The following is a 27,695-nucleotide window of genomic DNA, read 5'->3' as shown; positions in this document are numbered from 1 at the left end:
GACAAAAAGAGGCCGGGCGTGGTGGCTCACGCCTGTAATCCTAGCACTTTGGGAGGCCGAGGCGGGCGGATTGTTCAAGGTCAGGAGTTCGAAACCAGCCTGAGCGAGACCCCGTCTCTACCAAAAAATAGAAATAAATTAATTGACCAACTAAAAATATATATACAAAAAATTAGCCGGGCATGGTGGCGCATGCCTGTAGTCCCAGCTACTCGGGAGGCTGAGGCAGTAGGATCGCTGAGCCCCGGAGATTGAGGTTGCTGTGAGCCAGGCTGACGCCATGGCACTCACTCTAGCCTGGGCAACAAAGTGAGACTCTGTCTCAAAAAAAAAAAAAAAAAAAAAAGACAAAAAGAGCCCCATGCAATATTGTCTGAGAAGAGAGGGGAGTGTCACTTCCCTTGATAAGTTGCTGTCCAGAGCCTCCCCACCCCCCGCTGGAGCCCTCGGATGAGGGACATGAATTATTGAGGGGAATCCGAGCAGCGTGGCAGCCATGGAGAGCGGAGAGGTGGCGAGCGCAGGGGCTGGTTTGTCCCAGGCAGCACAGCCCCCTCAAGGGGCCCTCATTGCCTCTCCCGATCCACACGCCATGCTGGCTGTGGTGGTAGAAGTGGAGCCGGGGAAGGGGTCAGGTAAGAAGCCCCCATATTCATGCTAAGGCAGCCTCTTGGGAGAGGAAAAGGGCTGGGCCAGGTCAGGTTAGGAAACTGAGGCAAAGGTGGAGGGCAGGACTCAGGGATCCTAGAGCTCAGTTTCCCTCGTGAGAGCTGATATGAAGTCTACCTTTCTCAGGCCCTGAGGAGACTGGTCACCCCACACTCCTTTTGGAGGGGCCCACAAATGTCTGCCTGCTCCAGCCAGGGACTCGGGAGACTCAGGTAGAGGTGTGGGGTGCGGGTAGGGACAGGAGAGGATGGGAAGGACACCGTTGACACCAGCCTTGCCCACAGAAACAGAGCTTCACCTTTGACAGAGTCCTGGGCCCTGACGCTGCTCAGGTAAGGGGCTGCGAGGGTGATGGAGGAGGATGGGAGTCCCGAGGCCCCGGGTCCTGGGGTGCTGATGGCCTCCCGAGCCCCTTTCTTCAGGGTAGGCTGAGACAGAGCACCCGAGACAGAGGAATGCGCCTCTGTCCCCCGCAGGAGGCAGAGCAGGAGCTGCTGGCACGTGTCCAGTCTGCACTGGGCTCTGTGGGCCGAGGGTACAGTGTGGCCCTGTTGCTCCGAGGAAGGGAAACGGAGACGCCCCGACGGGTACCTCAGGTGAGTCCCTGAGGAGCCAGCAGGGCACAGGCCTCGTGAGGCTCAGGTGTTGTCTCCTCCGGGATACTCTTGAGAATCTCCTCCTCCCGACCTCAGCTGGGCCAGGTGTCCCTCCTCGGGGCTCCTACAGCACCCTGTGGTCCAGGCAGGATGTCTCGCCAGGGAGGTCAGGAAGGGAGAGAGTGGGGGGGGGGTTGGCGAGCAAAGATCAGATTTCCAGGGAGGTCTAATCCTCACCGTTATGGGTAATACTAAGAATGATAATAAACTTGAACATTTTGTTTTTGAGGCTTCATAAAGTGCCTCCAAATCAAACTAGCTGCCTCAGATCTTGTCCTGGCCCCCTGGCCAGCAAACAGCAGGTCCCACTGAAAATGTCCACTTACTTTCTGGCTCACCGTGAACATGAGGGCTGGTGCTATTTCTGTCCCGGACACCATGTCCCCAGCACCCAGCACTGTGCCTGACACAGACTTCACCCTCAGGAAATGCTGAAGGGTAGAGGAAAGCTTTCTCAACCCCCACTGAACACTTCTCCACTTTAGCTGCTGCAGGCGCTGTTTGAGGAAGCGCTGCCCCTCGGCCGCTCTGATCACGTGCTTAGTACTCTTAGCCTGGTGCAGGTGAGACCTTTGCGGGAGGGGAGAGAGTGGGACCTGGGGGGGCCAGGGCCATGGTGATGCTGAGAAAGAGCCTGAGGCTGAGAAGAGCTTGGGTCTAGCTTCACTCCCCAGCGTGGGCTCGCCTCTCTGCGTCGAAATGGCTGGATTCTTGGTGCTGTGTTTGGCCCACAGGAGGATCGCGTGAGCCAAAGGTAGGGGACAGGCTGTTAGTAACAGGTGTGCTTGTGTGCTTTCAGCTCGGCCGCAGTGGACGGACCCAGGACCTGCTCTCTCCAGGGGTGGAGAACCTGTCGGTGCTGGATGTGCCCCCTCTGGGTTTGTGAGTGTTTGAGGTCCACTGGGGTTGGAGGGTGCTTGTCGTAGGCAGGGCCAACTCCCCCATGCCAAACCCTTGGTGGTTTCTACCCACTGCCACTCCAGGGGAAGGAGCTCTGGGCTTGGGGTCATGCTTACGGGGCCAGGGTCTGCTCTGAGGACCCCCTGACACCTCCTTCCTTTATCTACATGCCCATCCCTCTCGCCCACTCACACTTCTTCAACTTGACCCCGACCTCCCTGTCCTGACTCAGTCGTTATCACAATGGGTTATTTTGAGCATCACACTGAGTAGGACTTTAGTTTCTCCATCTGGAAAGTGGGGGCAGTCCCAGCCACCCTGTTTCCTTCACTGGGTGGATCACAGGAGGGAAAATAAGGTTATGAAAATAAGAGGATTTCAGGCAGATACACTGAGCCTGGAGCCTTTGGGATGACTCTTACAGCCTGTGGGGACCTCCCTGGGCCCCCTGTGCAGACGTTCTAGAGGGCTGGTCAGAACTCTGGTGCTTAGGAGCCAAGCCCAACCTCTCCTTCTTACAGGGTGGTGGAAGATGCCAGTGAAGTGGAGGTGTCTGACTCAAGAGCTGCCTCAGAGCTGTACTTGCAGGCCACCAGGGGTGATGGCAGGTGAGGTCAGGAGGGTACCTGTTCCTCTTTTTACCCTTTAGACATTCAGCCTTAGCCCACCCTCTCCTTCACAGGGCCTGCTGTCTGCTCACTCTCACCATGATCTGCCCAAGGCCCGACCCTCCTCAGGGGCCTGAGGTCCGGGGCGTCTGGCGAGGGGCCTTGCGGATCCTGCAGCTCCCAGGAGCCCCGTGAGTCTGAGGGGCCTTCTGACTGCACTGGCGGCTGAGGTTCGGGGTTGAACTCTGGATGTAAAGGCCTAGGACAGCATCAGAGTGTCTCCTTTCCTAACTCCATCAATAAAGGCATCCCAGAGCCCAGGATAAGACTCTTTGTTGGCAGATGATGTGGTCAAAAGCAACTGGGTAGGCCAGGCGCGGTGGCTCATGCCTGTAATCCTAGCACTCTGGGAGGCCGAGGCGGGTGGATTGCTCAAGGTCAGGAGTTCAAAACCAGCCTGAGCGAGACCCCATCTCTACTAAAAATAGAAAGAAACTAATTGACCAACTAAAATATATATATATATATATATATATATATATATATATCAGCCGGGCATGGTGGCTTGTGCCTGTAGTCCCAGCTACTCGGGAGGCTGAGGCAGGAGGATCGCTTGAGCCCAGGAGTTTGAGGTTGCTGTGAGCTAGGCTGACGCCACTCACTCACTCTAGCCTAGGCAAGAAAGCGAGACTCTGTCTCAAAAAAAAAAAAAAAAGCAACTGGGTAGAGAATTAGTAAAACCATTAAATGAAAATACATATTTTCAGCTACCATAAACAAAATTTTTTCAAACATTGGTAAGTGCACCACAGGCAGTTTTGCAATAGTCTTCAAGCATTTTTGTCTGATTTTTCAGATTTTTTGTTTTTCTATTCCTTTTTTATTTTTTTATTCCCAATTCATTTTCAACCACTGATTATTTCTTCTGATCTATCAGGCTGAAAACTTGGATAGTTTGAACATCACTAGAAAAAAAAAAAAAAAGAAAACTTGGAAAGAACCTAAGTGTTCAAAACCAAGATTGGGAAATTCCCAAGTAACCATATCTTCACATTCCACTTTACACTCTTTACTCAGTGCCCAAAAGTTATGAAAATATGATGTGATGATAGAAAATCATCATTTCAAACCAACTTGTATAGTTTGTAACATCATGGAAACATTGCCAAATTCAGAAGCGCCTAAAAACAAATTAGAGAAAAACAAAAAAGAAGGGGAAAAGGTACCCTAAGTTCTAGACTATTCTAAAGTCTTTATTTTGTTATGTAAGATTCTCTTTAAAAAAATAATAGCTCTATTGAAATATAATTTACACACCCTAAAGTTCAGTTTTTTAAAATGTACAATTCAGTGAGGTTTTTTTTTTTTTTTTTTTGAGACAGAGTCTCATTCTCTTGCCTGGGCTAGAGTGCCGTGGTGTCAGCCTAGCTCACAGCAACCTCAAACTTCTCTCAACCTCTGAGCTCAAGCAATCCTCCTGCCTCAACCTCTGGAGTAGCTGGGACTATGGGCATGCGCCACCATCCCCAGCTTATTTTTTTTTTTCTATTTTTAGTTGTTTGGCCAATTTCTATTTATAGTAGACATGGGGTCTTGCTCTTCCTCAGGTTGGGTCTCTCAACTCCTGAGCTCAAGCAATCCTCCTGCTTCAGCCTCCCAGAGTGCTAGGATTACAGGCATGAGCCACCCTGCCGGGCCCAATTTTGTTATTCTTTTCAATATTGTTTTGACTATTCGGAGTCTCTTGCAATTCCATATGAATTTTAAGATTGGCTTTTCAATTTCTGAGGGGAAAAAAGCCATTGGGATTTTTTTTTTTTTTTGAGACAGATTCTCGCTTTGTTACCTAGGCTAGAGTGAGTGAGTGGCGTCAGCCTAGCTCACAGCAACCTCAAACTCCTGGGCTCAGGCAATCCTCCTGCCTCAGCCTCCCGAGTAGCTGGGACTACAGGCATGCGCCACCATGCCCGGCTAATTTTTTCTATATATATTAGTTGGCCAATTAATTTCTTTCTATTTATAGTAGAGACGGGGTCTCACTCTTGCTCAGGTTGGTTTTGAACTCCTGACCTCGAGCAATCCGTCCTCCTTGGCCTCCCAGAGTGCTAGGATTACAGGCGTGAGCCACGGCGCCCGGCCGCCATTGGGATTTTGATAGGGATTGCATTGAGTCTCCAGATCTCTTTAGGAGGTATTGTCATCTTTATGATATTAAGCCTTCCAATTCATGAACAATGAGAATAGGGTGTTTTTCCATATATTTATGTCTTTTCAATTTCTTTCAGCAGTGTTTTGTAGTTCTCAGTGTATACATTTTGCATTCCTCAGTTAAATTTATTTCTGAGCATTTTATTCTTTTTGATGTTGTTATAAACAAATTTTTTTTTTCCATTTCCTTTTGGGACTGTTTATTGCTAGTGTATAAAAACAGAAGTGATTTGTGTGTGTTGACTTTGTATACTGAAACTTTACTGAATTTATTAGGTCTAATAGTTATTTTTGTATGTGGACTGTTTAGGATTTTCTCTATATAATAAAATAAATATGTAAGATTTCAAATCTGCCTGGTGGTGCACAAAAATTGTTGGAAATAGTCAACTTTTCCATCAGAAAGTGATTCTGTCCAGTTTCTTTCCCCATCCACCAATAGACATCTTTCTTCCTCTCTCCCTCTGGCAGAGACTGCCCCCTGCTGCGGGTGCTGGCTGGTGAGGCTGCTGGCGAGGAGGTAGAGGGCTCTCTGCCCTGGATTATCTCATGGCTCCTGGAAGGAAACAACTACAGTGGCTTGCTTCTTCACCTGGACCCCCAAGGTGGTCAGGGAGAGGGTGTGGGGTTCTTTGGGAAGCTCTGGGATGTGGCCTTAGGCCTGCCTTACTGTCATCCAACTAGCCCCAGCCCCAACCCCAGCCCAGAGAGGGAGCCTGACCTTCTGGGAGTGCCAGCATTCAGGAAGGTCCCAGAGTACCTAGGCTGCTGAAGTCTGGGGAGGCAAAGGCAAGGTCAAAAGTAAAAGCAACCCCTCACCTTTCAGAGGCCTTCAACAGTTTACCAAGTATTTTTGCACTAATACTTTCAATTCTTACTACAACCCCATGAAACAGATAAATTTACAAATGAGGAAAGGGAGGATCAGAGAGGGGAAGTGACTTGCCTATTTACACACACCCATTAAAAATCAGGCCTCTGAAAGGATATGATGTCAGGGATTTGGGGAAAGGCAAGGTGGAGGGTATAGATCAAACAAGAATGGCCATGAGTTGATAATTATCAAAGCTGGGTGATAGGTAGTTAGATTTTCTACACTTCATATATTTTTGAAATTTTCCATAATAAAAGAGTGAAAAAAGAGTCTGGCTCTCTGTCTCCAAAATCAAAGAACACACATTCATTTGGCCAACAAGCTCCCAGACACCCCCGTGCCAGGCCCTATGGAATGAGGACGATAAGTTGGGGCAGTTCATACCCTCCAGGATAAAGCAGCGCAGGGCAGACATGTTTATCTCTAGGCCAGTTTGGTATCATGATTAAGGGCACAGGCTTTAGTGTCAGACAGAACTGGGCTTGAATTTCAGTTCTGCCACTCACCAAGAAGACACTTGACCTCCCTAAACTGCACTTGCCTAATCTGGGAAATGGAGGTGGGGGCCAGGCTAGATTAGAGTTTTGCCTCATTGGAGTGTTGTGTGGATAAAAAGGGGTGATCCATGAAAAAAGCCTTAGCGAATGGCCATCAAGTATATATAAAAGCCTAATAGGGTTAGATGTTTTTATGACTAGTACTGCTAATCAAAAGTAAAATTATTATAGGTAGTGTGCTTTGGAGTCCATAGGAAGGAGTAATTCACTCTGAGTGTCCTTTTACTAGGTATCTCCTTGAGTTTGCTCCAGGCTGCTCTGTTGGGGGCCTCAGGAAGGAGGATGGAGGTTAAACAGGTGAGGCCCACCCTGTGGGATGCAGTAGAAGAGGCTCGGGCCTGCCGGGCTGGCCTGAGGACCCTACGTTTAAGCCTCCTTGGGGACAATCTGACGGACAATGGTTTAAGCCGGCTGGGCAGGGCACTGAGGGAGCTACAGGTGAGCAAGGTGAGACCTGGGGGCACCTGGGCCTGCCAGGGCCAGTGCCCAGCTTGAACCTTCTCTCCATAGGTGGTAAAAGCATGGAGCCAGTGCCCAAGAAGCCAGGTGCTAAAAGGGGCCAGAGATGAGGGGCTGCCAGAACCACAGGTATGTCTTTTCATGCAGCCTTTTGGGAGCTCCATTTATATCTGCCTTCTTGTCTTCTGTTAACAAACACTATGAAGAGGCCTTCCCTCCATTCATTCATTCATTGATTGTTCCCAAACATTTATTGACCACCCACTACGTGGCCACCCACTACCTTGGGCATTCCGTCCTCATGGAGTGTATACCTCCTGGGAAGAAACAATCACAACACCACAATCAGTGCTCTGAAAGGCGTATAAACACAGGGGTCTATGGGGCATCTAAGTTAGCTTTGGCAAGAGAAGGAAGACTTCGTGGAGGAAGAGATCTCTGAAGGAGGTCAGCAAAGATGAGTGAAGAACTTTCGAGGCAGAGAGAATGACAGGCACAGACTCAGAGGTAAGCAAGTGCTTGATCTCTTTGGGGGACTACAAGCAGCTCAATTTGCTGGAGAACAGAAACGGAGGAAGAGAGTCAGGAGAGAAGGACTGGAGAGGGCAGCAGGGACCAGGTCACATGGACTTTGTAAATCTATTGAGATGCTTGGACTTTGTCTTGAAGGTCAAAGGTGAGCCACAGATGTATTTTAAGCAGGAAAGAAAACATTGCTCCCATTTTTTACGTGAGCACACTGAGGCTCAGAGAAAAGATGTGAGCCCAGAGTCACAGGCATAATCAGAGGCAGGTGAGGTGCAATCAAGGTCCTTAGGCTCCTACTCTGGCTGCATGGCCTTTCTTATGTGGAAGGAGGCGCTGTCTTCCATGATTTGCCACAGAGAGGTTAAAATGCTGCCCCTGCCCAGCCTTGCGCCTTGGGAAGTAGGCTCCTTAGCCTCGCTGCTCAGTGTTTTAGATGTATTAATTACCTCATTTCTTGTTCTCTACGGCTTTTATCAGCTCTATTTTATGCAGAAGGACATGGAAACTCAAAAGGCTAGTCACTTGCTTGCAGTACTACAGCTAAGAAAAGGAGGGGCTGAGACCCTGATCTGATTTCAAAGCCCTGAGCTTAATCTACGCTGTCCTGGGAGGAAGGGTGTGGAATTTTCACTCCTATTATCTTCTCAGCAGGTGACAGATTCAGCAGCAAGCCATAGCTCAGGCCTCCAGGGGGAGCTCCAAGGTGGGCCTGGGACTTAAGGGGCTTGGGGTGGGGAGTCTTCTCCACCTTTGATGTGATTAAGTACATTTTCCTCTAGTGGCAGGAAGAACAGCATCACTAAGACCTGGGCTCCACCAAAAGAATACTCACAGGGATTCTGAGGAACAGGTAATACCTCATGTACCCTGGGAATAGCTGGAAGCTGTTGAGGGAGTGAAGAGTGGCAGTGGCCAGCCAATCTGCCTCCTGCTTACCTTGCCCGGACATCAGGGAAAAGTAGTAAGCTTCTGGCAAATAAAGGACCTAAAGGGCTACTGGATCCCTAAGGAGGAGCGTGAGGAGGGACTGTTTTCTTACTGGGTTGGATTAGGGGTATGGAAGCCAATACCTTCCCCCATCCTCCACGGCCTTCTGAGTCTCTGCCCAAGCTATAGGCCACTTAAATCCTGGATGTAGTTCTGGGAGCAGCCTCTGCACTCATGGGCTTATTTATGGCTAAGCCTAGACTAATGCCACCTAGGCCCAGCAGGTCCCAGATATGGCCCTGCAGTTCTTCCTGGCCCAAGCCCGGAGGCAGAGACTTCGAGAGCAGCACAAAATTTGGATCGGAGAGAAGCTCAAGCATTTGGAACAGGAGGAGGAGGTGGCAGGTGACCAGGTCAAAGGCTTGGAGGAGGTGAGGAGGGTCAAGTCAGCCACCTGAGGCACTAATTGGTCCAGGCACCATGCTGGGGGCTGGGACCCAGCCTCAATCACAGCAGACTGATCTGAACCCACACAGCCCAGCGGGGAATGGAGGAGGCAATTCTCAGTGCTAAGTGCTCTGATGGGCGAAAGTGGGGCTTGTGGGAAGGAAGGGGTGGAGATAGTATCTAAGCTGAGGAATAAAGGACAAACAGGTATCAGCCAGGGGAGTTCACTAGACTCTGAGCTTCATAAGTGCAGTTAATGCTTACCACATAGGCACTCAATAAACATAACTTGTTTAAACAAATTAAGCAACAGAACTTGTGTACGTAGTGGTGGGTGGCTGGGGTAGAGATATGTTCTCAGAGAGGACAAAACAGTATCGAGCAAAGGTTCAGAAGGATGCAATGGCAAAATGGGTTCTGGGCACTGCAAATTATCCAGTCTGGCTGGAGCTGCATGGTCAGAGGCAAGGCTAAACAGACAAGTTGCCACCCTTCTGGGTTTGGATTCTACCCCTAGGATGGTGAACTGTTGGAAGGCATGAGTTAGTCATTTCAGCTCTGTCCTTCACTAGCCATGAGAATCTGGGCAAGTTAGGTCAATTCTCTGATCTACTGTTGCCAAATCTGTAAAATGGCAACGCCCCATATGGTTATCTGGTAAAATGAACTAACACATGAAGTATTTAGCACTGAGCCTGGCACACCGGTGGCACTCAACAAAGGGTATGTATTATCACTGAAGGCCTGTGAGGAAAGGCAGAGATGGCACCAGGAGCAGACAGTGCTGAGACTCCAGCTGGAGGCCCTTGAGGCACAGCGGGACGCTGCAGAGCAGGACCTGGCTGTCCTCTATGACCTGCATGTGCAGGCCACCCGAGCTCGGACATGCCACATGCTGCAGGTCAGTGGGGATGGAGGGCAGGCCTCAAGCTGGTTCCAAGGTTGGCTGACAGGCATCTCTGAATTTTGGCACAGGTATTCCGAGCCTGGCAGAGGCTGTGGAAGGAGCAGGCCATGACCACAGAGCATCAGCACCGTAGCCTGCTGGCTGGCATCCTGCAAGACACCATCAACCTGGCCACACAGAATCAGGAGCTCCAAGCCCAGAACCAGCAGCTTCGGCAGGGTGCAGATTAGGCCAGGGCAGTCTTGCTGGACCCCTGCCCTAGGGAGAAATCTGGTGATCAGGAAGCCTTCAGGGGAAGTTTCCTCTCTCCTCATTCTTGAGGGTCCTAGAAAGGAGAGGGAGGCACACAACAACCAAGCTGATCCTCATACGGACAATTAACAACATTAACCATGTCTCACTGTGCCAGTCAGTCTCTACTGCTTACCATTTCACTTACCCTTTTCCGCTACCCATATGGGAGGTACCATTTGATCCTCATTTCAGAGATAGGCAACTGAAGCTAGGAGAGGTTAAGTAACTGCACAAGAACAGTCAGCTAAGTGGCAGAGGCAGAATTCAAATTCAAGTCTGGCCATAGTTCTACATCAGAGACAGTAGTTGTTCACAAGCTTCAACAAGTATCAGAATCACTTAGGGAGCTTAAGAAAAAAAAAGTCCCAAACCCTACTTCCAAAGATTCTGCCTTGATAGGGCTCAGATGGGCCTGGGATTCTATTTTTACAAGCTGACCAGGGATTCTACCACGGAAACAGGACCTGACATTCCTCTGGCCATGATTTTAAGACAGATGACAGAGAGGAATCATCAGTGAGGGAACCAGAGGAAATGAGAATTAAACCCACACTGGTTCTTAAGAATTTTCTAGCCTAGAGTCTACAGTTTGACTTGCTGGGCTCAGTATCAGGGAAATTTGAAAAGCTCTGTGTAAGGGAATAGTCTCAGATCCATGGAGCTCCCAAAGAAAATAATGCCTCTGACAGCAGCTTGGAGAACACAACTTTTTCTCTTAGTCTAGAAGTTACCCCAGAATTAAAATACTCAAAACTCCAGGGGAACAAGACTATGTTTGAAGGGGGCTGTACAAATAGAAGACACAGGACAATCATGGCTGTGGTTGTAGGAACCACCCCTACACTCTAGAACACTTTATTAAGACCTTATTGCTTATGCAGTTAGAGACACTGATTGAGCTACGGAAGTTTCCTGTACCTGGTCCCAAGTCACTCTGTGTAGAGCTTCCTCAGGCTACTGGGAGCTGGGAGACTGCTAGGCAGAGGGAGGACCCAGAGTGGGAAGGATGGCGCCTTCTAGGAGCCTTAGAGAGGGCAGCGAGCTTCAAAAGGGCCTTTGGGATGAGCAGAAAGGTCAGGAGTGTAGGCTTAAGCCAGGGCCCAGGGGCAACATTCCCTGAGATGAGTCAAACCCCAGCTATCTCTGGGGTTTCCAGAACAAAGGCTGGGTATGGGAAGCAGCACTGTGGCTGGGAGGAATATGTCTCCAGGCATTGCTGGAACTGGGGAGACTGGCAGAATGGTCTGGGTGATGGTTGTATAATCTATGGCAATTTATCAGGCTTTCCTGCATGACAGTGGAGGGGTTGAGCATTCCTTATGAGGGAATCATGCACCACAGCTGGGCTGAAGCACGCAGCACCAGGCATGGGGGCAGTGGGTCTGATGGGGTGACTAGGTAAGGAAAGCCACCTGTTGCCCACACCCACTTTGAGCAACTGTGTTCATGCAGGATGAGGCAGGGAGCCCAGCCCCATCAGGGATGGGGTCATTTATTGGCCTAGGTATTGACGCTACCCTAATTCCTTAGCCTGAGAGAACCTGGTGGGGTGGGGTGGTTAAGAGTTTCCATAACCAAACCCAGTCTTTGCATCTGCTAGGGGTACCCAGCCACCCACCTCCAGAGACTAACCTGGCTGCTCCCACTTCCCCAGCTTTCCTCACAAGGCACTTGTTACAGGGCTGCTGAGTAGGGGGGAAGGGAGGCCTGGGAGGGGGGTTCTGATGGTGACACCCAAGCCACAGGGTCAGGGGCTAGCGGCTGCCATAGTATAGGCGCACGGCCAGGCCAATGAGCAGTGTGGCCAGGAAGAAGGCGCCTGTGAGCTGCAGCCGCAGCAGGGCTGCTGAGAGCACGGCATTGACCACCAGTGAGCAGGACACAACAAAGAGGCGTGTGATGCTGCTGCCATGCTTCATGACAGCTGACATGAGCAGTCCATTTACCGCCTGGCTCAGGACTACAAGTGCTGCCCATCCTGAGAAACCCTCTAGGAGGCCTGGGCCAGGGCCACCACCAGCATGCAGACCTAGGTTCAGAAGCACACCAAAAGTGTAGAGGAAGAGGTTCTGAAGTGCCAGGGGCAGCCGCTGTCGCTTCATGAGCAGTTCTGTGTACACAGATGACAAACCTGAGATGAGGCAGTACAGGATGAGCAGCAGCAGTCCCAGTGGAGTGATATGCAGGGGCATGGGGCTGGCATCAGCAGCTGGAGGGGGCCCAGAAAGGGTGTTCCGGGGGTCTTGAAGGCCACCTGCTGCATAGCAGGCCCCCGCAGCCATCAGCAGCAGCAGCGCTAACCCTTGGCGTGCAGAGAGGCGGTGCCGGAGGCAGAGGCAGTAGAACAGTGCCGTGCTTCCAATCTTGAGATTGCTCAGTACCTGGTAGGTGCTGGGGTCCATGTAACGCTGAAGATAGATCACCAGGTTGTTGTTAGCGCCATAGAGCAGGGCTGACAGTGCGAAGGGAGCAGCTTGGCGCCAGGGTGGGGCCCCCTGGGGCCATGCTTGCCAGCCCACCAGGAGGGAGAAGGCGCACAACAGTAGCTTGGTCAGCTCAGTCAGCAGCACGGCTGAGGAGGGGCGGAAGGGCACTTGTCCATCCACATGGCACAGCGCCAGCAATGGGGCATGGGCACCATACATAGCAGTGGAAAGGAGTAGCATCAGGGTCCAACGGGCCTGCCTAGGACGGCCCAGGCCTGGTATACCCCCGTCCTCTACACTCATGCCCACCAGACCCCAGGTGGCCTGTGTAGTTAGCAAGGGGCAATAGGGATTGTGACACCTTTGAGGGAAATCAAGTTATGGGGCCGGCTCCCAAGAGGGAGGAGCAGTGGTACATTGCCAGAGAGAATACTGAAGATCAGAGTCAGCTGCAAACTCCATAGTTAGCACTTGAAGAGGAGGGGCCGGTGGCCCTTGAAACCACAGTTTTGGGGCCAATTCCATGGAGTTAGGGAGGGAAGGAGTCCAGAGTGCAGGATGACAAGCCACTGTCCACACTCTGCAGAAAGGAAGCAAGGATGAATGTGGCAGGAAAAGCTGGAGACAGCAAATGGATGATAGCTGGGGAAGCCAGATAGAATGTCTATGGTTGAAAGACCTCCACCTGCAGGCCCCAGCTGCTCATCCTGCCTCCCCCATGGCATTCAGAGCTAGTCGGGCCCCTTGCGCAGTGACCGCAAATAGTCCCTCAATGTCTTCTCCACGTTGGGCACAGCATATGCCTGAGCTGCGTAGATGCCAGTGCAGGTGCCCACAGCAAAGCCCAACACTGCTGATGCCCTCAGTTTGGCCACCACATAGCCAGCCAGGAATCCCTTGAGGAATGGAGAGGACAACAGCGAGCCATCCTGCAGGGAAAAACGCAGAAGGAAACTCAGCCAGGCTGTCCTTCCTTCTCTACCCAGGAGCTACTCAAGCTGGGATTAGAGCATTCCACCACTACTTCCTCCTCACTCTAGACAACTGTGGTATTTTTTCCAAAGATTTTTCTCAAGGTTCTGAAGCCATAAAAAGAATGTAGGAGTCCTGATCACACAATCTCAGAATCTTGGGGTTGGAGAAGGCTCCAATCATAGAACCCTATTGCCACAAGGCCAGAGAGGCCCCTGAAGAATCTGAGCCCTGCCTGTTTTTCAACCCTCATTTCTTAGCATGCTCCCCTACTAGTGCAGCCTCCTCTCACCCGTCATGTTCATAATGCTACTTCCCATCGCAAGGGCGTTGCATATGCTGTTCCCTTATAATGTTCTTTCCTCTGCTCTTTGCCTAATTAACCCCTACTCAAGATCCCAGTTCAAGTACCATTTTGTCAAGGAAACTTTCCTCAAGGTGAATGAGAACAGACCCTAAATAACCATTTGCTGAATAAATCTCTACTACCCACTCAACACTCAAGAGCACATTCATTGGGCAATAAAACCTAAGGTGGGGGCCGGGGTTAGGGTAACAATTCCTACCTGTCCCACGCCACTGTTGACTTCATCTTCTACACGCCGCTGCAGGTGCTCCAGCTGGTTCTTGAGAAATGCCAGGTCCTTAAGCTTGGGCAGAGAATCCTAGGAACAGGGAGAGGCTAGTTCCAGCAGTTTGACCCACCCATCCCTTGCTCAATTCTATAAGAGGCTGGGAATTGGAGAGGTTGGGGTGAGCCAAAGAAACCTCTTCCTATAAAAGCTGCCTGAGATGGTAGTGGTAAGTAAAGGAAGAAAGGCATTGAAAAGCACACAATTCACATGGGAGCCAGGGAGCCGGTGACATGGGATCTGCACCAGTAACTTACAACACTCTCTACAAGAATTTTATATAGCAAGCAGTGTGTAGAGAAGGCAGGAGGGACAGCTAGGGGACCTTCAGTTAGGTCTATCAGGGAAGCACTACTGATTCGATATGAACTCCCTGAAAAATGTTTTGGCTGCTGTGTTCCAGTGCCTGACGTAGGGAGTGGCAAAGGCTTAGTAAATGTGTGAGTGATGCTGACATTCCAGACCAATGGTGACTAATGGACTGAGGTAGTTCCCTGGACTATTTGGGGGTAAACTTGATTTCTTCCTGTGCTTGCTTTATCCCTTTCCGCCCAAGGCCATCCCAAACTGAATGTGAGTGATGCGAGAGACAAGGACTGTGGGCAAGTGAGTAAATGAACTGAGCGATTCTGACCACATATAAGTATGAAATTCAGAGTTTATCCAAGGGAGTGTTTGAATGAGGGTGATGTGAGCGTCCGTGCGATTGAAAACACCGCGTCTCTGGGAAGGAAATTTCGGGGGCTAGGAGGTGGGGCAGAGTGAGAAGGGTTTCAGGGTGAATGTGTTTGAGTGTGTGCTAGTAACTGGGGTTCGTGATGGTTCCGGGAGAGGACGGACACCTGGGGCATCCGCGGCTCCACCCGCCTCGCCTAATGCTGCCCCCCTTGCCACCCCCCACTGTTGAGGCAGTCGATAGGAGCTCCAGAGGTAACACCCCTGAGCCGCTCCAATGCCGCTTCTCCCCAGAACTAAAAAGATCATGGAGCGTGAAGACCACCCACGACTGCGGTCTCCTCCACACATTCACTCACCTTGTCATCCGCCATCTTCCCCGCCGGACTTGTTGCGCAGGCGCAAACCCACCTTCCTCATGCCAAGTGGTACGGCCATCTTTATTGAGGGCGAAGGCACTTCCGGGGCATTTTTAGAAAGGGTGAGGTACTGCTTTCCTAGTGACCAAACCCAGGCGGTCTTCGGTTCGCAGATACTTCTACGTGACCCCTCCCATCGAGGACCAGGATGCGTATGCGCGCGCATACGACCTGAGCGCGATGATCTCACTCATGCGCGCCTCGCTCGGACGTTCTTCCTCCGCCTGAGGAAGTCGTAGTTGTGAGGCGGTGTCTGCTGGTCCGCTGACATCCTTGCGCCTCCCCCGGACCCACGCACGGAAACACGCACCCACTCGGGAATCCAGCCGCCAGTCTACACGCGCCACCCCTCGAGCCCGCCCCTTCCCGCCTCTAGGACCGGCCCTGTTCCGCCCAGTGTTTGTGCGGCGCCAGCTGGCCCTGCCGTTTGCGGCGCAGGGAGGCTGGGCTTGTAGGCGCAGCAGCTTCAGAGGTCGCGCTGGGCTGAGAGTGCTGGCCCGCAGAGCCCGGCGGGGACGCAGCCGGCGCTATGCTGGGCAAGGATTACATGCTGGCCATCATTCTGGTCAACTGCGATGGTGTGCACAGAGGGGTCTGGTGAAAGGACTAGGAGCTGAGGGGGGACGAAGAGTGCAAAAGGCTACGGCAAGGCTCAAAGACAGGGTGGGGAATACGTCTTGGTGTGAGGACCAGGTCTAAATGAACCCTGATCTTTAAATGCGGTATCTTCAAGATTGGGGAGATTGGGCTTCCAGCCTAAAAGCTGCCCCCTTTAGGATGGAAGGAGGGTTATGACAGGGTGTTATTCTCAACTCACAGATAATATGCACCCCCTCTCCAATCCTGTGTTCATGTAGATGACTTGTGGGGGGACCAGAGTCTGGAGGGGGAGCCAGGCCTGCCCCCTGGCTGGAGGAAGATCCGAGATGCTGCAGGTACTTACTATTGGCACGTACCCAGTGGTAGCACCCAGTGGCAGCGCCCAACCTGGGAACTAGGAGATTCAGAGGACCCAGGAACGGTAGGTGGAAGTATGAAAAGGAGTCCTGAGCCCATGTGTGGACCTAGGCCTGCTGCTACACTGACTAACCCCCATTCTACAGGGGTCCGAGGGGATTTGGGGACTGCGGCCCCCTAAAGGGAGATCCTTCTCCAGCCTGGAGAGCTCACTAGACCGGAGGTAAGAGGGATGGCCATGCAAAATGAAAGGCTGGGGGTTCCATGGCATTAAAAAATGCAGCTGGATGCCACAGTCTGCTTTCCAGCCCAGGTTCCAGACTCTGTCCATGTTTTAGATTGTATTGTGTGTTCTTGGCTCTGTCTCATGTTCTTGACTCTCAGTATTTTGAGTTTTGTCCCTTGTTCTAAGCTTGTCTTTAGCTATGTGTTCTTTTCCATATTCCCAGTCCTGACCTGTCATGTTCTAGAAGTTGGCCATTATCTTAGACTTTGCCTGTGGGGGTTCCTATCCTGTGTTCTAGAGTCTCTTGTTCCAGTTTGGGGCTCTGGTCCACATATTTGACCCTGTTCCATGTTTGTGACTTTTATTCTACATCCTGTGTCTGGGTCCTGTGTCCCAAATTTTCCTTCAAATTCTAAGTCACACTTTATATTAAGTTTACTTAATAGATCCTGGGCTCTACCCCACTCTGGTTTTATTTATGGTGTTACATTCTAAGTCTTGTTCCACATCCTGTGCTCATTAAGTAGTCTGGATGTTACCAATGCTCCTACTGTAGGAAATGTACTCTTACTAGCTCTTCTGTGTTCCAGTAACTCTCTGTCCTGGTATGGCGAGGAATCCTACATCCAGAGCATGGAGCCAGGAGCTAAGGTAGTGACTTGGGCCTGAGGGCATTGGGAGGTCCCAAGGGAAAGACCTGGGGTGGGATTGGACTGAGCAGAGGTGATCAAGGGTGAAGGGGAGGTACCAGAGGGTTTACATGTGTGGAGCCTGTGGCACCTAACAACTTACTTCACCACTACTTACTCCTGTCCCTTCCTCTAACCCGTCAGTGCTTTGCAGTCCGCTCTCTGGGCTGGGTAGAAGTACCCGAAGAGGACCTGGCACCAGGGAAGAGCAGTATTGCCGTCAATAACTGCATCCAGCAACTGGCCCAGACCTGCAGCCAGAGCCAGCCACCAGATGGTGCCTGGGGTGAGGTGAGCTGGCTGGGCCTTCCCCCTCACCCACAAGGGTTCAGCCCAGTGCCCAGCAGAGGTAGTTGTCCCTGAATTTCCTGTTCCACATAGCAACCACCTTTATCTGAGCTCTAGGCTGGCCTCTGACCTTGGCAGGGTCAGAACATGCTGATGATCCTGAAGAAGGATGCCATGAGCCTGGTGAATCCCCTGGACCGCAGTCTGATCCACTGCCAGCCTCTGGTGCACATTCGTGTATGGGGCGTGGGGAGCTCCAAGGGCCGGTAAGGATGTCTACATTTCCCCAAGCGAGAGCTACTTCTCCCTCCCCACCTGCAGGCTATGATCCCCACTGATGCTGATCCCCAGTGCTTGCACCCCTGGACACAGATCCTCTGATGTGGACCCAACACTGCCTCCCCTGCCTGGTCCAGTCCTGGTTGGGGAGGGTGGGTCCAGCTCAGCAGGAACAGCTCAGCCTGAGAGGTTGTGCTGATTCTCTTCTGTGTTCCCACATGCTTCTGGAACAGTGACAGGTGAGTGACAACCAGGTGCTCTGGGTCCCAGCCCTGCCCTCTCTACTCCATCTGTGCCATATCCCTAGCCTGACTTCATAGCCTTCTGCAGGCACTACAGGCCCCTGCCTTTAACCAGCCTCTATCCCAGCCCCATCTCTGCCCCTGCCAGGGACTTTGCTTTTGTGGCGGGTGAAAAAGACAGCTGTATGCTCAAGTGCCATGTGTTTCGCTGTGACGTCCCTGCCAAGGCCATTGCCAGTGCCCTACATGGGCTCTGTGCCCAGGTAAGGGCCATGGGTGGGACAGGGAATGTGGGTATAGGGCTGGGTCTGAAGCTTCCGAGGTAGTTGGGGAAGGGTGGTATTGGCCCCTTTATCCTAATCCCCCTCTCCCTGTGGCTCATGCTGGCTGCATTGTGTTTTAGATCTTGTCAGAGCGAGTAGGGGTCAGTGGTGATGCCCCTTGCTGCTCCCCAGATCCCATCTGCCCTGAAGACCTGCCACGGCAAGGTACGGGGAAGGAGGTGCTGCATTGCTGCCTTAGGCTGCTTTGGTGAAACTTGGTGTAGGGGGATGTTCCTGGTTGTTTAGTACTTCTCCAGAGATAGGGAATTTCTGAGGGGTGTGGTCCCAGGGATCCCAAGCCCTGAATTGGAAGAGCATCTGTAGGCCTTTATTCTATTAGTACCAGCTCTGGCCTGAGTCCTGACCTACTCAGAAGGGTGGGGAAAGGGGTAATTGAGAGAGCTCTCCCAGGCCAACTTGATGTATATGTTTATTTCAGTGGAGCTACTGGATGCGGTGAGCCAGGCTGCTCAGAAGTATGAGGCACTGTACATGGGGACCCTGCCAGTCAACAAAGCCATGGGTAAGGACTGAGGGGACTAAATGGGGTTGTCTGCATAAGGCAAGGGGAAGGTGGGTGAGGCAGGGTCTCCTGTCATTTCTCAATCCTCACATGGCGTTATATGGTCTGGGATGTACCAGCCTTCCTAACTCAGAATTCTAAGCCCAGCTCCAGCTATCCTATTCACATTTCTGAGTCCCAAGTCAGTGAGAGGGGTGTAGATACTCCCTACAGACTCTTTCTTTTTTTTACAATTGGGAGACACCATGGTGGGCATGTTCCCTCAGGCATGGATGTACTGAACGAGGCCATTGGTACCCTCACCGCCCGAGGGGACCGAAACACCTGGGTTCCCACCATACTCAGTGTGTCTGACTCTCTCATGACTGCACATCCCATTCAGGTATCAGAAGAGGGTGAAGTTGGGGGCTGTGGAGGGGTGAGCAGGGATGCTGAGGGGTCATTGCTTGCTGCTGGAAGAGTTCAGTGGGTCCAGCCAGTGGTTGGCCCTCTAGTGACTAGGCCTGGTGTGGGCAGGCAGAGGCCAGTGCAGAGGAGGAGCCATTGTGGAAGTGCCCTGTGCGTCTTGTGACCTTTATTGGTGTTGGCCGCGACCCACATACCTTTGGCCTCATTGCCGACCTGGGCCGTCAGAGCTTCCAGTGCGCAGCCTTCTGGTGCCAGCCCCATGCAGGTGGACTCTCCGAAGCTGTGCAGGCTGCCTGTATGGTGAGTTCGGGGTGGGAATGGGTGGGTGGGATTGCCCTGCAGCTGCTCTCCACTGTTGACTGGGGCTCAAGATTGGCAGCTTCTCCAGAGACCATAAAGCTGGGCCGACTGTGGATCATTATTTTGGCCCTCAATGCTGTTTTTAGTAAGTTTTAATTAACTACCAATATTTAAAGGCCAGGACATTTCACATAATAATTGCTATTCCTGTTTTTCTTAAAATACTAGTAGCTCTGGCACTGCATTTACACATATAAATGTCAGCATACAGCCAGAGTTGTGTAGGAGCTATGCCCTATAAGGTGGGCATTGTCTATGTTTGTCTGTTTGTCTCATTTCGGTTATTTCCTGGCACTTGTGGGGATTTGAGTGTGGGATGCTTACACTCTATTAGTTCAAGTTCACTCATGCATTCAACAAATGAGAGTGCCTACAGGCTATCAGGCACCATATTTATTTTTCAAAATGCAGCCATGCTTGGACGGGTGCCATGTTTGACCCTAGGAATTCAGTGGTATAGAGGACACAGCATTTGCCTTTACAGAACACTTAGGAAGGAGAGCGACAGACCAGAAGGAATTTGTACGCCACAGATTGATGGAAGAGGGTCAGGAAGGCTACTTGTAAGAGGTGATAGAAAAGCAAGAGTTAAAGGTTCCAAGGAAGAAGTTAGCCAAGTGAAGGGGAATGGGGCAGGTGTACCAGCCACAGGGAACCTCAGCTGTGAAGGTGATAAAGGTGTTAGTGGATTGGAGTGTCTGAAATAATTTAGTGTATCTGGCATGCAAGGACAGATACAGTGAGAGACGATGCAGAGAAAATGGCAGAAACCAGGTCATAGAGGACCTTAGAGGCCAGGGTGATGAGTTTATTTTATCCTGAGGCACTAGGAACTGTCAGGTTTGTGGATTAGGAGGACCACTTAAACTATACTATGGGCAAAAGATTTGGAGGACCCAGGAGAGTAGGTAGGAAGGCCAGTTAGGACCCCTTTGAGTAGTTCAAATGAGAGAAGATTGAGACACTTGCATTGGGAATGAAGTTGGTTTATACACCCTCCCCTTGACTAAGGAATCTGCTTTACTAGGACTTGGTCCACAGCAGTGAGAGATGGAGGAGAGGCAGCATATTGGTAGGTGCGGTTAAGAGTACAGGCCACAGTCAGAACTAGGTTTGAATGCCAATTCTACCATTTTCTGGCTATGTGACCTTGGGCAAGTCATATACTATGAATCTTAATTTCCTCATTTGCAAAATGGGGATAATATGCTTCAAAAATAACTTGAGTTATAGAAAGCACTTAGCATAGTGTCCAGCCGTCTTTAAGTGCTCGATAAATATTGGTTTATGTTTTTATTATTGAGCTACCTGGGAGTGCTATAGGGACTCCAGATGTGGCCAACTACTACCTTCATATCAGACAGAAGCCTTGGCGAGTTCTCTGTCCTACAGAAGCTTTCAGGGATTCCAGGGGCAGAAAGTAGCTTGATCCTCACATTCCCCTTCTCCCTAGGTTCAGTACCAGAAGTGTCTCGTGGCCTCTGCAGCTCGAGGCAAGGCCTGGGGTGCCCAGGCCCGGGCCCGTCTGCGGCTCAAGCGGACCAGCTCCATGGATTCCCCAGGAGGTCCCCTGCCCCTCCCTCTGCTCAAAGGAGGGGTTGGCGGTGCAGGGGCAGCCCCTCGAAAACGGGGTGTCTTCTCATTTCTTGATGCCTTCCGGCTGAAACCTTCTCTGCTCCATATGCCCTAAATTGATCTGGGAGGGCTGGGGAAGGAGGCTTTGGGTCCATGCCTAACTATTTATACCCCTTCATTACCTGAAGCCTGTAGCCTCTCACCCCTTGGAGCCTTCTCTGCCTGTTCCTCTGATCCTTGGCCATCCTTTATTTATTGCCCAATTTATTGTTTGTATGGATGACTGAGAGGCCCTGTACCACAACCTAGGACCCTGGCTCCCCTTTCCTTGGGTCCTTATGTTCCTTGCCCCTGTCCAGCCCTGGACAGTTGGCTCTACCTCAGCAACACTTTATAGCAAAAATCAGTGCAAATAAAAATCCCTCAGTGACCTCACTGGGTGTGAGTATTTTGGAACTGGGACAGGGCTGGGGGCCAACAACCTGTGTGAGAGTAAGTGTCTTTGTGTCTGTGCTTGGTGTTGGTGGCTGCCTGTAGTCATATGAGGGCATGGGTGTGATGGAAATCATACTTCATTTATTCAATGAACATATTTTCTAAGGTCTCTGTGCCAGGCACTAAGCTAGGCGCTGGGGATATAACAAAATAGGGTCTCACTTTCTGAGACTGTCAGGGAGAGGAACAAGAGTCAAAAAACAAACAAACAAACAAAAAACCCCACATAAGATAATGGTGTAGTAGAACTAAGAAACGTCAGGGTTGTGGGAGCTTAGGTGAGACATTTAAACTGGCTTGAGGCATTACAGAAGACTTCCTGAAAACTGAAGTCTAAGCTGAGTACTAGGTAGCGAGGCCAGAGAAAATGAATGTGATTGTGCAGGACAGTGAACAGAGTTGAGGCTCTAGGAGTCGATCTAGCTAGATCACAGAAGGGCATATATGGGACCGGAGCTTCTGGTGATTTCAACTTGCTCCTGAGAGCAAGTTGGAGACATTGGAGAGGTCGGACCCATAGAGAAAGAGAGCTCCTAGAGCGCCAGCTCCTGGAAAACAGCCCCATTTGGTGCCTTGTGACCAGCATCCCGAAGGTTCATTAATTGGAGTCCTCGAGCCCCTTAGGGAGTTGGCGCAGGGTCCTCACAAGTGACCGCCCGCAGTTGTGAACAGGGTCTCCAAGCGGCTAGCCTGGCCGGAGCCGCGCCTCTACGCACTCGCCGAGCGGCCGCCCCGGAAATGACGCGCTGCCCCGCTGGCCGTGCGGAAGTGGAGATGGCGGAGCTGTACGTGAAGCCGGGTGAGCGCTGCTGGGGGTCTAGGGGCGCTGGGTCCTCGCGCCGGGCTGGGGGCGGCTAAGGCGCGGGCTGCGGACCTTCTGTCTCCCTCAGCCCCACTATAACCCTCCGGTGAAATCCCAGTCTCGCTTCACCTCCGCAGGCAACAAGGAGCGCGGCTGGAACGACCCGCCGCAGTTCTCATACGGGCTGCAGACCCAGGCTGGTGGGCCCAAGCGCACGCCGCTCACCAAGAGGGTCGCCGCTCCTCAGGATGGATCCCCCGGAGGTGCGTGGGGGCCCTGTGCGGGGAGACCGGCGGAGAATGGGTGGTGTCAGGGATAAGCATGTTCCGAGGGCCTTTTTCTCTCCTTCGAGGACTCCCTAAGGAGAGAGATTGGGGCCCCAGTAAGGGGCTCAGGGCAGGCACTTTTCTGAGCCCCCTCTCTGCTGCTCAGATTAATAAATGGTATGTTGGTTTAAAAAGACTCTTTCTATATTTTCACCCTAGGTGATCATATCTAGACCTGTGGTTTTTAAGTTTTCAAATTTGACTTCCAAGCTAGACCTCTTCCCACAACCCCATAGCGGTATATCCATTTGTCTATTCTACCTCTTTATTTGGGTATATAAGAAGCATCTTAGACTTAACGTGTTATTTATTCATTCACTTATTTAATCACTATTATTTACTGAGCACCAATAATGAGCCAGGCACTGTTTGAAGGTGATGTAGACAGCAGCGAACAAGACAAAAAGGTCTCTGCTTTCAGGGAATTCACTCTTTAACACTAGAGTAAAGTAATAATGGTAAGGGGTCCACAGACAAAACAAAACAGGATGATAATGATATGCGACTGGTGAGTTAGCTGACTTAGGGGCAGACATTTAAGCCACATAAGATCATGCAGACGAGCTTTCAAAGCACAGGATAACAGCTAGTGCAAAGGCCCTTGAGATAAGAACAAGTTTGGCCAATTCAGAGATTGAGAGAATATATTGCGGCTAGAGCATAGTGAGTTTTGAAAACCAGGATATGTAAAGTTGGAAGCCACTGAAAAGTTTAAAGCAGAGGGCTGCCTTTCTCCCTGAGAATTTCCTAGGGCACTAAGGGGGGTGTGGCCCCCAGAAAGGGGCTTGGGTTTGGTTCTTTCAGCAGCCTCCATTCTCCACTCCCTTTCCACTCCAGAAGAATATAAGGCAGGGTTTCTCAACCTCACCACTACTGATATGTTGGGCCAGATAATTCTTTGTTATGAGGGAATGTCTTGTATATTATATAGCATGTTTAGCAGCATCGGTGACTTCTACCCAGTAGATGCTAGTAGCACCCACTCGGTGGTGAGAACCCAAACTGTCTCCAAACATTTGCCCCAGGGGCACAATCTTCCCAGCTTCAAAACCACTTCATACATCTTAAAAAGATCACTGTGCCTGCAGTATGGAAGGCAAGATTTTAGAGAAAAAGTGGAAAGAAAAAAAAGTGGAGGAGGGAAGCCTAGAAAAGACAAGAGAGAGGCTGGGATGCAGAGTACAGCTGGAGAGATGGCTTTTTTTGTTGTTGCTGTTTGTTTTTGAGAGATGGCTTTTGATAGGAACAGGAACCTTTCATCTATTAGAGGAAGGACAATGGCTACAAATGCAGTTGGGTTAGAAGTGGTGGTGAGAAGATGAGAGAGTTCCTGTTTAATGATCTCTGTTTTTCTCAATGAAATATGAGGCAGAGTCAGAAGTGGATAGCACAGGAAGGGAGGGGGAGAAGGTGGAAAAGTTTAGAGATATGAAAATAGTTGTTCTAAAAAGTGGAAAAATGAGGCAAAGTGTCCAGGCAGTGTTTGATACCTTTTAAAATCTGTGGCCATAAATTTAAAGTGTAATTCATTAGCATGGTTCTGTTTTTCCTCCCAAGTGCAGGCAAATTGGCTTTAACCAGGAAAGTTGGACAATAGGAGGTGATAAAGGAGGTAAGAGTATTTATAAGGGAGTGATTTTAATGCACCATGAAGTCAAAGTAGCTAAACTGGAAGGGTAGGAGGGGAGATCAGATTTTGGAGGTGACAGTGTTATTAACAAGATAGAAATGAGAGACTGAGGTAGGGTGGGAAAAAATGACCATTGGAGTGAGGAGGTCAAGTATTTGAGAGGCCAAATTATTAGATGAATTAATTCATGTGGATGCTGATACCCAAAAGTAAATTCTTGACTTTTCTCTAGCCTTTTTTCTCAGTGATTCCCATTACCCAAGGGTCATCTTGACTTTTTTCTCACTCACCCCCAGTCCACCAAGTTCTGTTGCTACCTTCTCCTAAATAAACCTCAGACCACTCCATTTTCCCTCATGTACTCTTTCACCCTAGTCCATGCCAGCATTCTTTCTTTCCTGGACTACTCAATTAACTCCCCAGCTAGTTGTCTCTGCCTCCATCCTTGACCAATGCTCATCAGTTTTTCATAGTGTACATCTTAAAAAATGTCTGGTGACTACTTTCTTCAGTGTTAATAATTTTCAGACACACAGGACTTGTTTCTGTCCCTTGAACAAGTCAACACTTTTCCTGCATCTTAGTCATTGCTCTTAGCTATACCTGGTACACATTCTTTCAACTCTTCATAGCTATATCTGTCTCATCCATTATTTCTCAACTTAATAAAACAGCTAAGGCTGGGCACAGTGGCTCACACCTGTAGCACTCTGGGAGGCTGATGCAGAAGGATTGCTTGAGGTCAGAGGTTCAAGACCAGTCTGAGCAAGAGTGAGACCTCATCTCTACTAAAAATAGAAAACAGTAGCTGAGCGTGATGGTGTGCTTTTGTAGTCCCAGCTACTCGGGACATGGAGGCAGGAGCATCGCTTGAGCCCAAGAGTTTGAGGCTGCAGTGAGCTATGATGATGCCGCTGTACTCTAGCCAGGGCAACAGAGTGAGACTCTCAAAAACTAAAAATACAAAATCTAAAACCAGCTAAGTTTGAACCCAAGCTTAGAGGTTAAAAGTAACTCGCTGAAGGTCAGCGTGGGTGAGCTGGGATAAACTTAGTTGACACATCAGAAGACCTTCCTTGAATCCTTAGTTTAGATAGATCCCCCTGTTCATCTTTATTACATAATCCATTTTATTTCTTGGTAGCATGTAACACAATTTGGTAATTTTCTTGTGTTTTTTCCCCCTTCCTTCTACAATTTGAGCTTTCTGAGATCAGAAACCTAATCTTTCTGGTTTACTTTTCTTTTTTTTTTTGAGACAGAGTCTCACTCTGTTGCCTGGGGTAGAGTGCCGTGGCGTCAGCCTAGCTCACAGCAACCTCAAACTCCAAGGCTCAAGCGATCCTCCTGCCTCAGCCTCCCAAGTAGCTGGGACTACAGGCATGCGCCCCCATGACCGGCTAATTTTTTTCTATACATATTTTTAGTTAGCCAATTAATTGCTTTCCATTTTTAGTAGAGGTGGGGTCTCGCTCTTGCTCTGGCTGGTTTCGAACTCCTGAGCTTGAGCGATCCGCCTACCTGGGCCTCCCAGAGTGCTAGGATTACAGGCGTGCGCCACTGCGCCATGCCTGGTTTACTTTACCTTTGGTCCCTAGCACATTGGCATATGGTAAGGACTGCATAAAAACAGTTTTGAATGAGTTGTCCTAGAAGCCCTTCTTAGAAGGGGCAAATTTAGCATTGAGCTTCTTGCCTAATTAAGTCATCTTGCTCGATCCTGCTCTTACCTTTTCAGTCCCCACCTCAGAGACTTCTGGGCTCCCCGCAATGGGGCCTCCACCTCCTTCAAGTAAGGTTCCCAGGCCCCCACCTGTGGGGAGTTGTCCTGCTTTTGGTGTGGAGCCCACAAGTTTCCCAGTTGAGTCTGAAGCTCTGATGGAGGATGTGCTGGGACCTTTGGAACAGGCATTGGAGGACTGCCGTGGCCACACGAGGGTAAGCCCTGGCACTCCAGAGGGTGGAGAGGGCTCCCAATCATAGCCAGATGTGATGTGGGTACAGCTCCCACACTGTAGGGCAGTGGCTATTAATTCTTTTAGTTATAGACCTTTTCAGAATCTGCTAGGGCCTTCCCAGAAAAATGAATACAAGATTTCAGGAGGGTTCAGAGGACTTCAATAGAAGAGGCTTGTGGGAACAAGAGTTGAATTCAGCTCCCATTAGTGAACGGTAACAGCCAGATTTTCTGTACCTCCAAGCCATTCAGAGCAGATCCTGCTGATTTTGTTCTCAGGAAATTTATACTGTGCTCAGTCGGGAAGAAAGAAATCTCGTTTATACTGTTTCCTAAGTCTGTGGAGGCAAGGGATCTATCTAAGGAATGTCTTAAAGGAAAAAAAGAGGGAGTGGCATGGTTATTTCACCTCTTTGGCTTTTAGTTTCCTTATTTGTGAAGTAACATGAGTTTCTGAGAAGCCTTTGAAACTTAAAAAAATTCTAGCCATACATGCATTTTTCTTGGGAGGAGATCCATAGGTTTCATCAGGTTCTCAGTGGGTGCTGCTAACTTTTGGGTAAAGAACCAGAACTCTGAAGTGTAAAATTCCTAGGCCAGAGAAAGCAGGTGCTTCCTACATGGTGCTGCCATCCCCTCCCCGTTGGGTTGGCAGCACTGAATTGGAGGGGGCTTCTGTCTCAGAAGCAGGTATGTGATGACATCAGTCGACGCCTGGCACTGCTGCAGGAACAGTGGGCTGCAGGGAAGTTGTCAATGCCTGTAAAGAAGAGGATGGCTATACTGGTGCAAGGTATGGGTGGGTTCCCTGGTATAGCCTAAGTCCGTCATTGCCATGATTAGCTGAGCTGGAATAGGTGCTGAGATTTTGACTGATTGGGAGGGGAGGTATGGGAGCTGTTTTTTTTTTTTACCCCAGGCTGCTTGCTCAACCCCTCTCTTTCCTCAGAGCTTTCAAACCACCAGTGGGATGCAGCAGATGACATCCACCGCTCACTTATGGTCGACCATGTGACTGAGGTCAGTCAGTGGATGGTGGGAGTTAAAAGATTAATTGCGGAAAAGAGGAGCCTGTCTTCAGAGGAGGCCAATGAGGAGAAATCTGCTGCCACAGCTGAGGAGAACCAGACCATACCAGGCTTCCAGCAGGCTCCATAATCCTGTGGTTCCCCAGACTCACCTGACACAATCTCCTATGCCTTGGTGTGGGAGGCCTTTCACTTGGCTTTCTCTTACCACCAGGGAGGTTCTCTGTCTTATTCAGCCTGACTTACCTCTGTGGGAGAGGTTCTGCCTGAGCCAGGGGGAGGTCATTTGTTACCCATTAACACATGCAATTCAATAAAAGCATCTCAGTGGTGGGCTTTGGGTAGGTAGGAGAGATAAGCCTTTCCCATGCCACACTAGTCCCCTCTGGTGTCCTCAACTTCCCTGCTCACTGTGCACCCTGCAAACCT

At 50.3% G+C, this 27,695-nt stretch overlaps 4 protein-coding genes and 1 pseudogene across 5 annotated transcripts; 2 read left to right on the top strand and 3 right to left on the bottom strand.

Annotated features, from left to right (window-relative positions):
- The first annotated feature begins 496 nt into the window (after window positions 1-496).
- Window positions 497-10,771, top strand: LOC105862530 (uncharacterized). The gene is made up of 16 exons (XM_075995997.1): window positions 497-635; window positions 796-881; window positions 954-1,001; window positions 1,146-1,265; window positions 1,811-1,888; window positions 2,125-2,207; window positions 2,747-2,833; window positions 2,908-3,024; window positions 5,513-5,646; window positions 6,702-6,910; window positions 6,983-7,060; window positions 8,108-8,162; window positions 8,239-8,309; window positions 8,662-8,817; window positions 9,576-9,734; window positions 9,809-10,771. Exons 1-16 carry the CDS (start codon window positions 497-499, stop codon window positions 9,968-9,970), a joined length of 1,782 nt encoding a protein of 593 aa, XP_075852112.1. The 3' UTR covers window positions 9,971-10,771.
- Window positions 10,772-10,852: 81 nt separating this feature from the next.
- On the bottom strand, window positions 10,853-12,763 carry SLC35A4 (solute carrier family 35 member A4). Its single transcript, XM_075996129.1, has one exon. The coding sequence runs from the start codon at window positions 12,761-12,763 to the stop codon at window positions 11,789-11,791; it is 975 nt and encodes a 324-aa protein (XP_075852244.1). The 3' UTR covers window positions 10,853-11,788.
- Window positions 10,853-15,289, bottom strand: LOC105862531 (SLC35A4 upstream open reading frame protein). The gene is made up of 3 exons (XM_012748899.2): window positions 15,099-15,289; window positions 13,999-14,097; window positions 10,853-13,389 (listed from the first exon to the last, which is right to left on the bottom strand). Exons 1-3 carry the CDS (start codon window positions 15,111-15,113, stop codon window positions 13,192-13,194), a joined length of 312 nt encoding a protein of 103 aa, XP_012604353.2. The 5' UTR covers window positions 15,114-15,289; the 3' UTR covers window positions 10,853-13,191.
- Window positions 14,405-15,090, bottom strand: LOC142863122 (uncharacterized; annotated as a pseudogene).
- A 64-nt stretch (window positions 15,290-15,353) lies between the features above and the next one.
- LOC105862529 (amyloid-beta A4 precursor protein-binding family B member 3) lies at window positions 15,354-27,647 on the top strand. 2 transcript variants are annotated; one of them, XM_012748886.3, is made up of 16 exons: window positions 15,567-15,736; window positions 16,016-16,179; window positions 16,262-16,338; window positions 16,932-16,992; window positions 17,175-17,321; window positions 17,457-17,584; window positions 17,988-18,102; window positions 18,243-18,327; window positions 18,602-18,685; window positions 18,952-19,067; window positions 19,202-19,393; window positions 22,196-22,322; window positions 22,463-22,588; window positions 26,020-26,219; window positions 26,923-27,031; window positions 27,188-27,647. In XM_012748886.3, exons 1-16 carry the CDS (start codon window positions 15,688-15,690, stop codon window positions 27,394-27,396), a joined length of 1,989 nt encoding a protein of 662 aa, XP_012604340.2. In that variant the 5' UTR covers window positions 15,567-15,687; the 3' UTR covers window positions 27,397-27,647. The 2 variants fall into 2 exon arrangements, with proteins under 2 accessions (XP_012604344.2, XP_012604340.2); XM_012748890.2 differs by lacking the exons at window positions 22,196-22,322; window positions 22,463-22,588; window positions 26,020-26,219; window positions 26,923-27,031; window positions 27,188-27,647 and adding an exon at window positions 20,907-21,463 and having other exon boundaries at window positions 15,354-15,736.
- The last annotated feature ends 48 nt before the right edge of the window (window positions 27,648-27,695 follow it).

This window comes from Microcebus murinus, chromosome 21, assembly GCF_040939455.1.
Source record: "Microcebus murinus isolate Inina chromosome 21, M.murinus_Inina_mat1.0, whole genome shotgun sequence".
Taxonomy (NCBI): Eukaryota; Metazoa; Chordata; class Mammalia; order Primates; family Cheirogaleidae; genus Microcebus; species Microcebus murinus.
This window is presented reverse-complemented; position numbering and strand designations above follow the sequence as displayed.

Excerpts from the sequence above, each read along its gene's own strand:
- LOC105862530 (XM_075995997.1), top strand. The coding sequence starts at position 497 with ATGGAGAGCGGAGAGGTGGCGAGCGCAGGGGCTGGTTTGTCCCAGGCA. Across the intron at positions 2,208-2,746 it reads GATGTGCCCCCTCTGGGTTT|GGTGGTGGAAGATGCCAGTG; the intron begins GTGAGTGTTTGA and ends TCCTTCTTACAG. Across the intron at positions 8,310-8,661 it reads ACAGGGATTCTGAGGAACAG|GCCCAGCAGGTCCCAGATAT; the intron begins GTAATACCTCAT and ends AATGCCACCTAG.
- SLC35A4 (XM_075996129.1), bottom strand. The coding sequence starts at position 12,763 with ATGAGTGTAGAGGACGGGGGTATACCAGGCCTGGGCCGTCCTAGGCAG.
- LOC105862531 (XM_012748899.2), bottom strand. Across the intron at positions 13,390-13,998 it reads TCAACAGTGGCGTGGGACAG|GATGGCTCGCTGTTGTCCTC; the intron begins GTAGGAATTGTT and ends TTTTCCCTGCAG.
- LOC105862529 (XM_012748886.3), top strand. The coding sequence starts at position 15,688 with ATGCTGGGCAAGGATTACATGCTGGCCATCATTCTGGTCAACTGCGAT. Across the intron at positions 18,686-18,951 it reads GCCAGTCAACAAAGCCATGG|GCATGGATGTACTGAACGAG; the intron begins GTAAGGACTGAG and ends ATGTTCCCTCAG. Across the intron at positions 19,068-19,201 it reads TGACTGCACATCCCATTCAG|GCAGAGGCCAGTGCAGAGGA; the intron begins GTATCAGAAGAG and ends TGGTGTGGGCAG.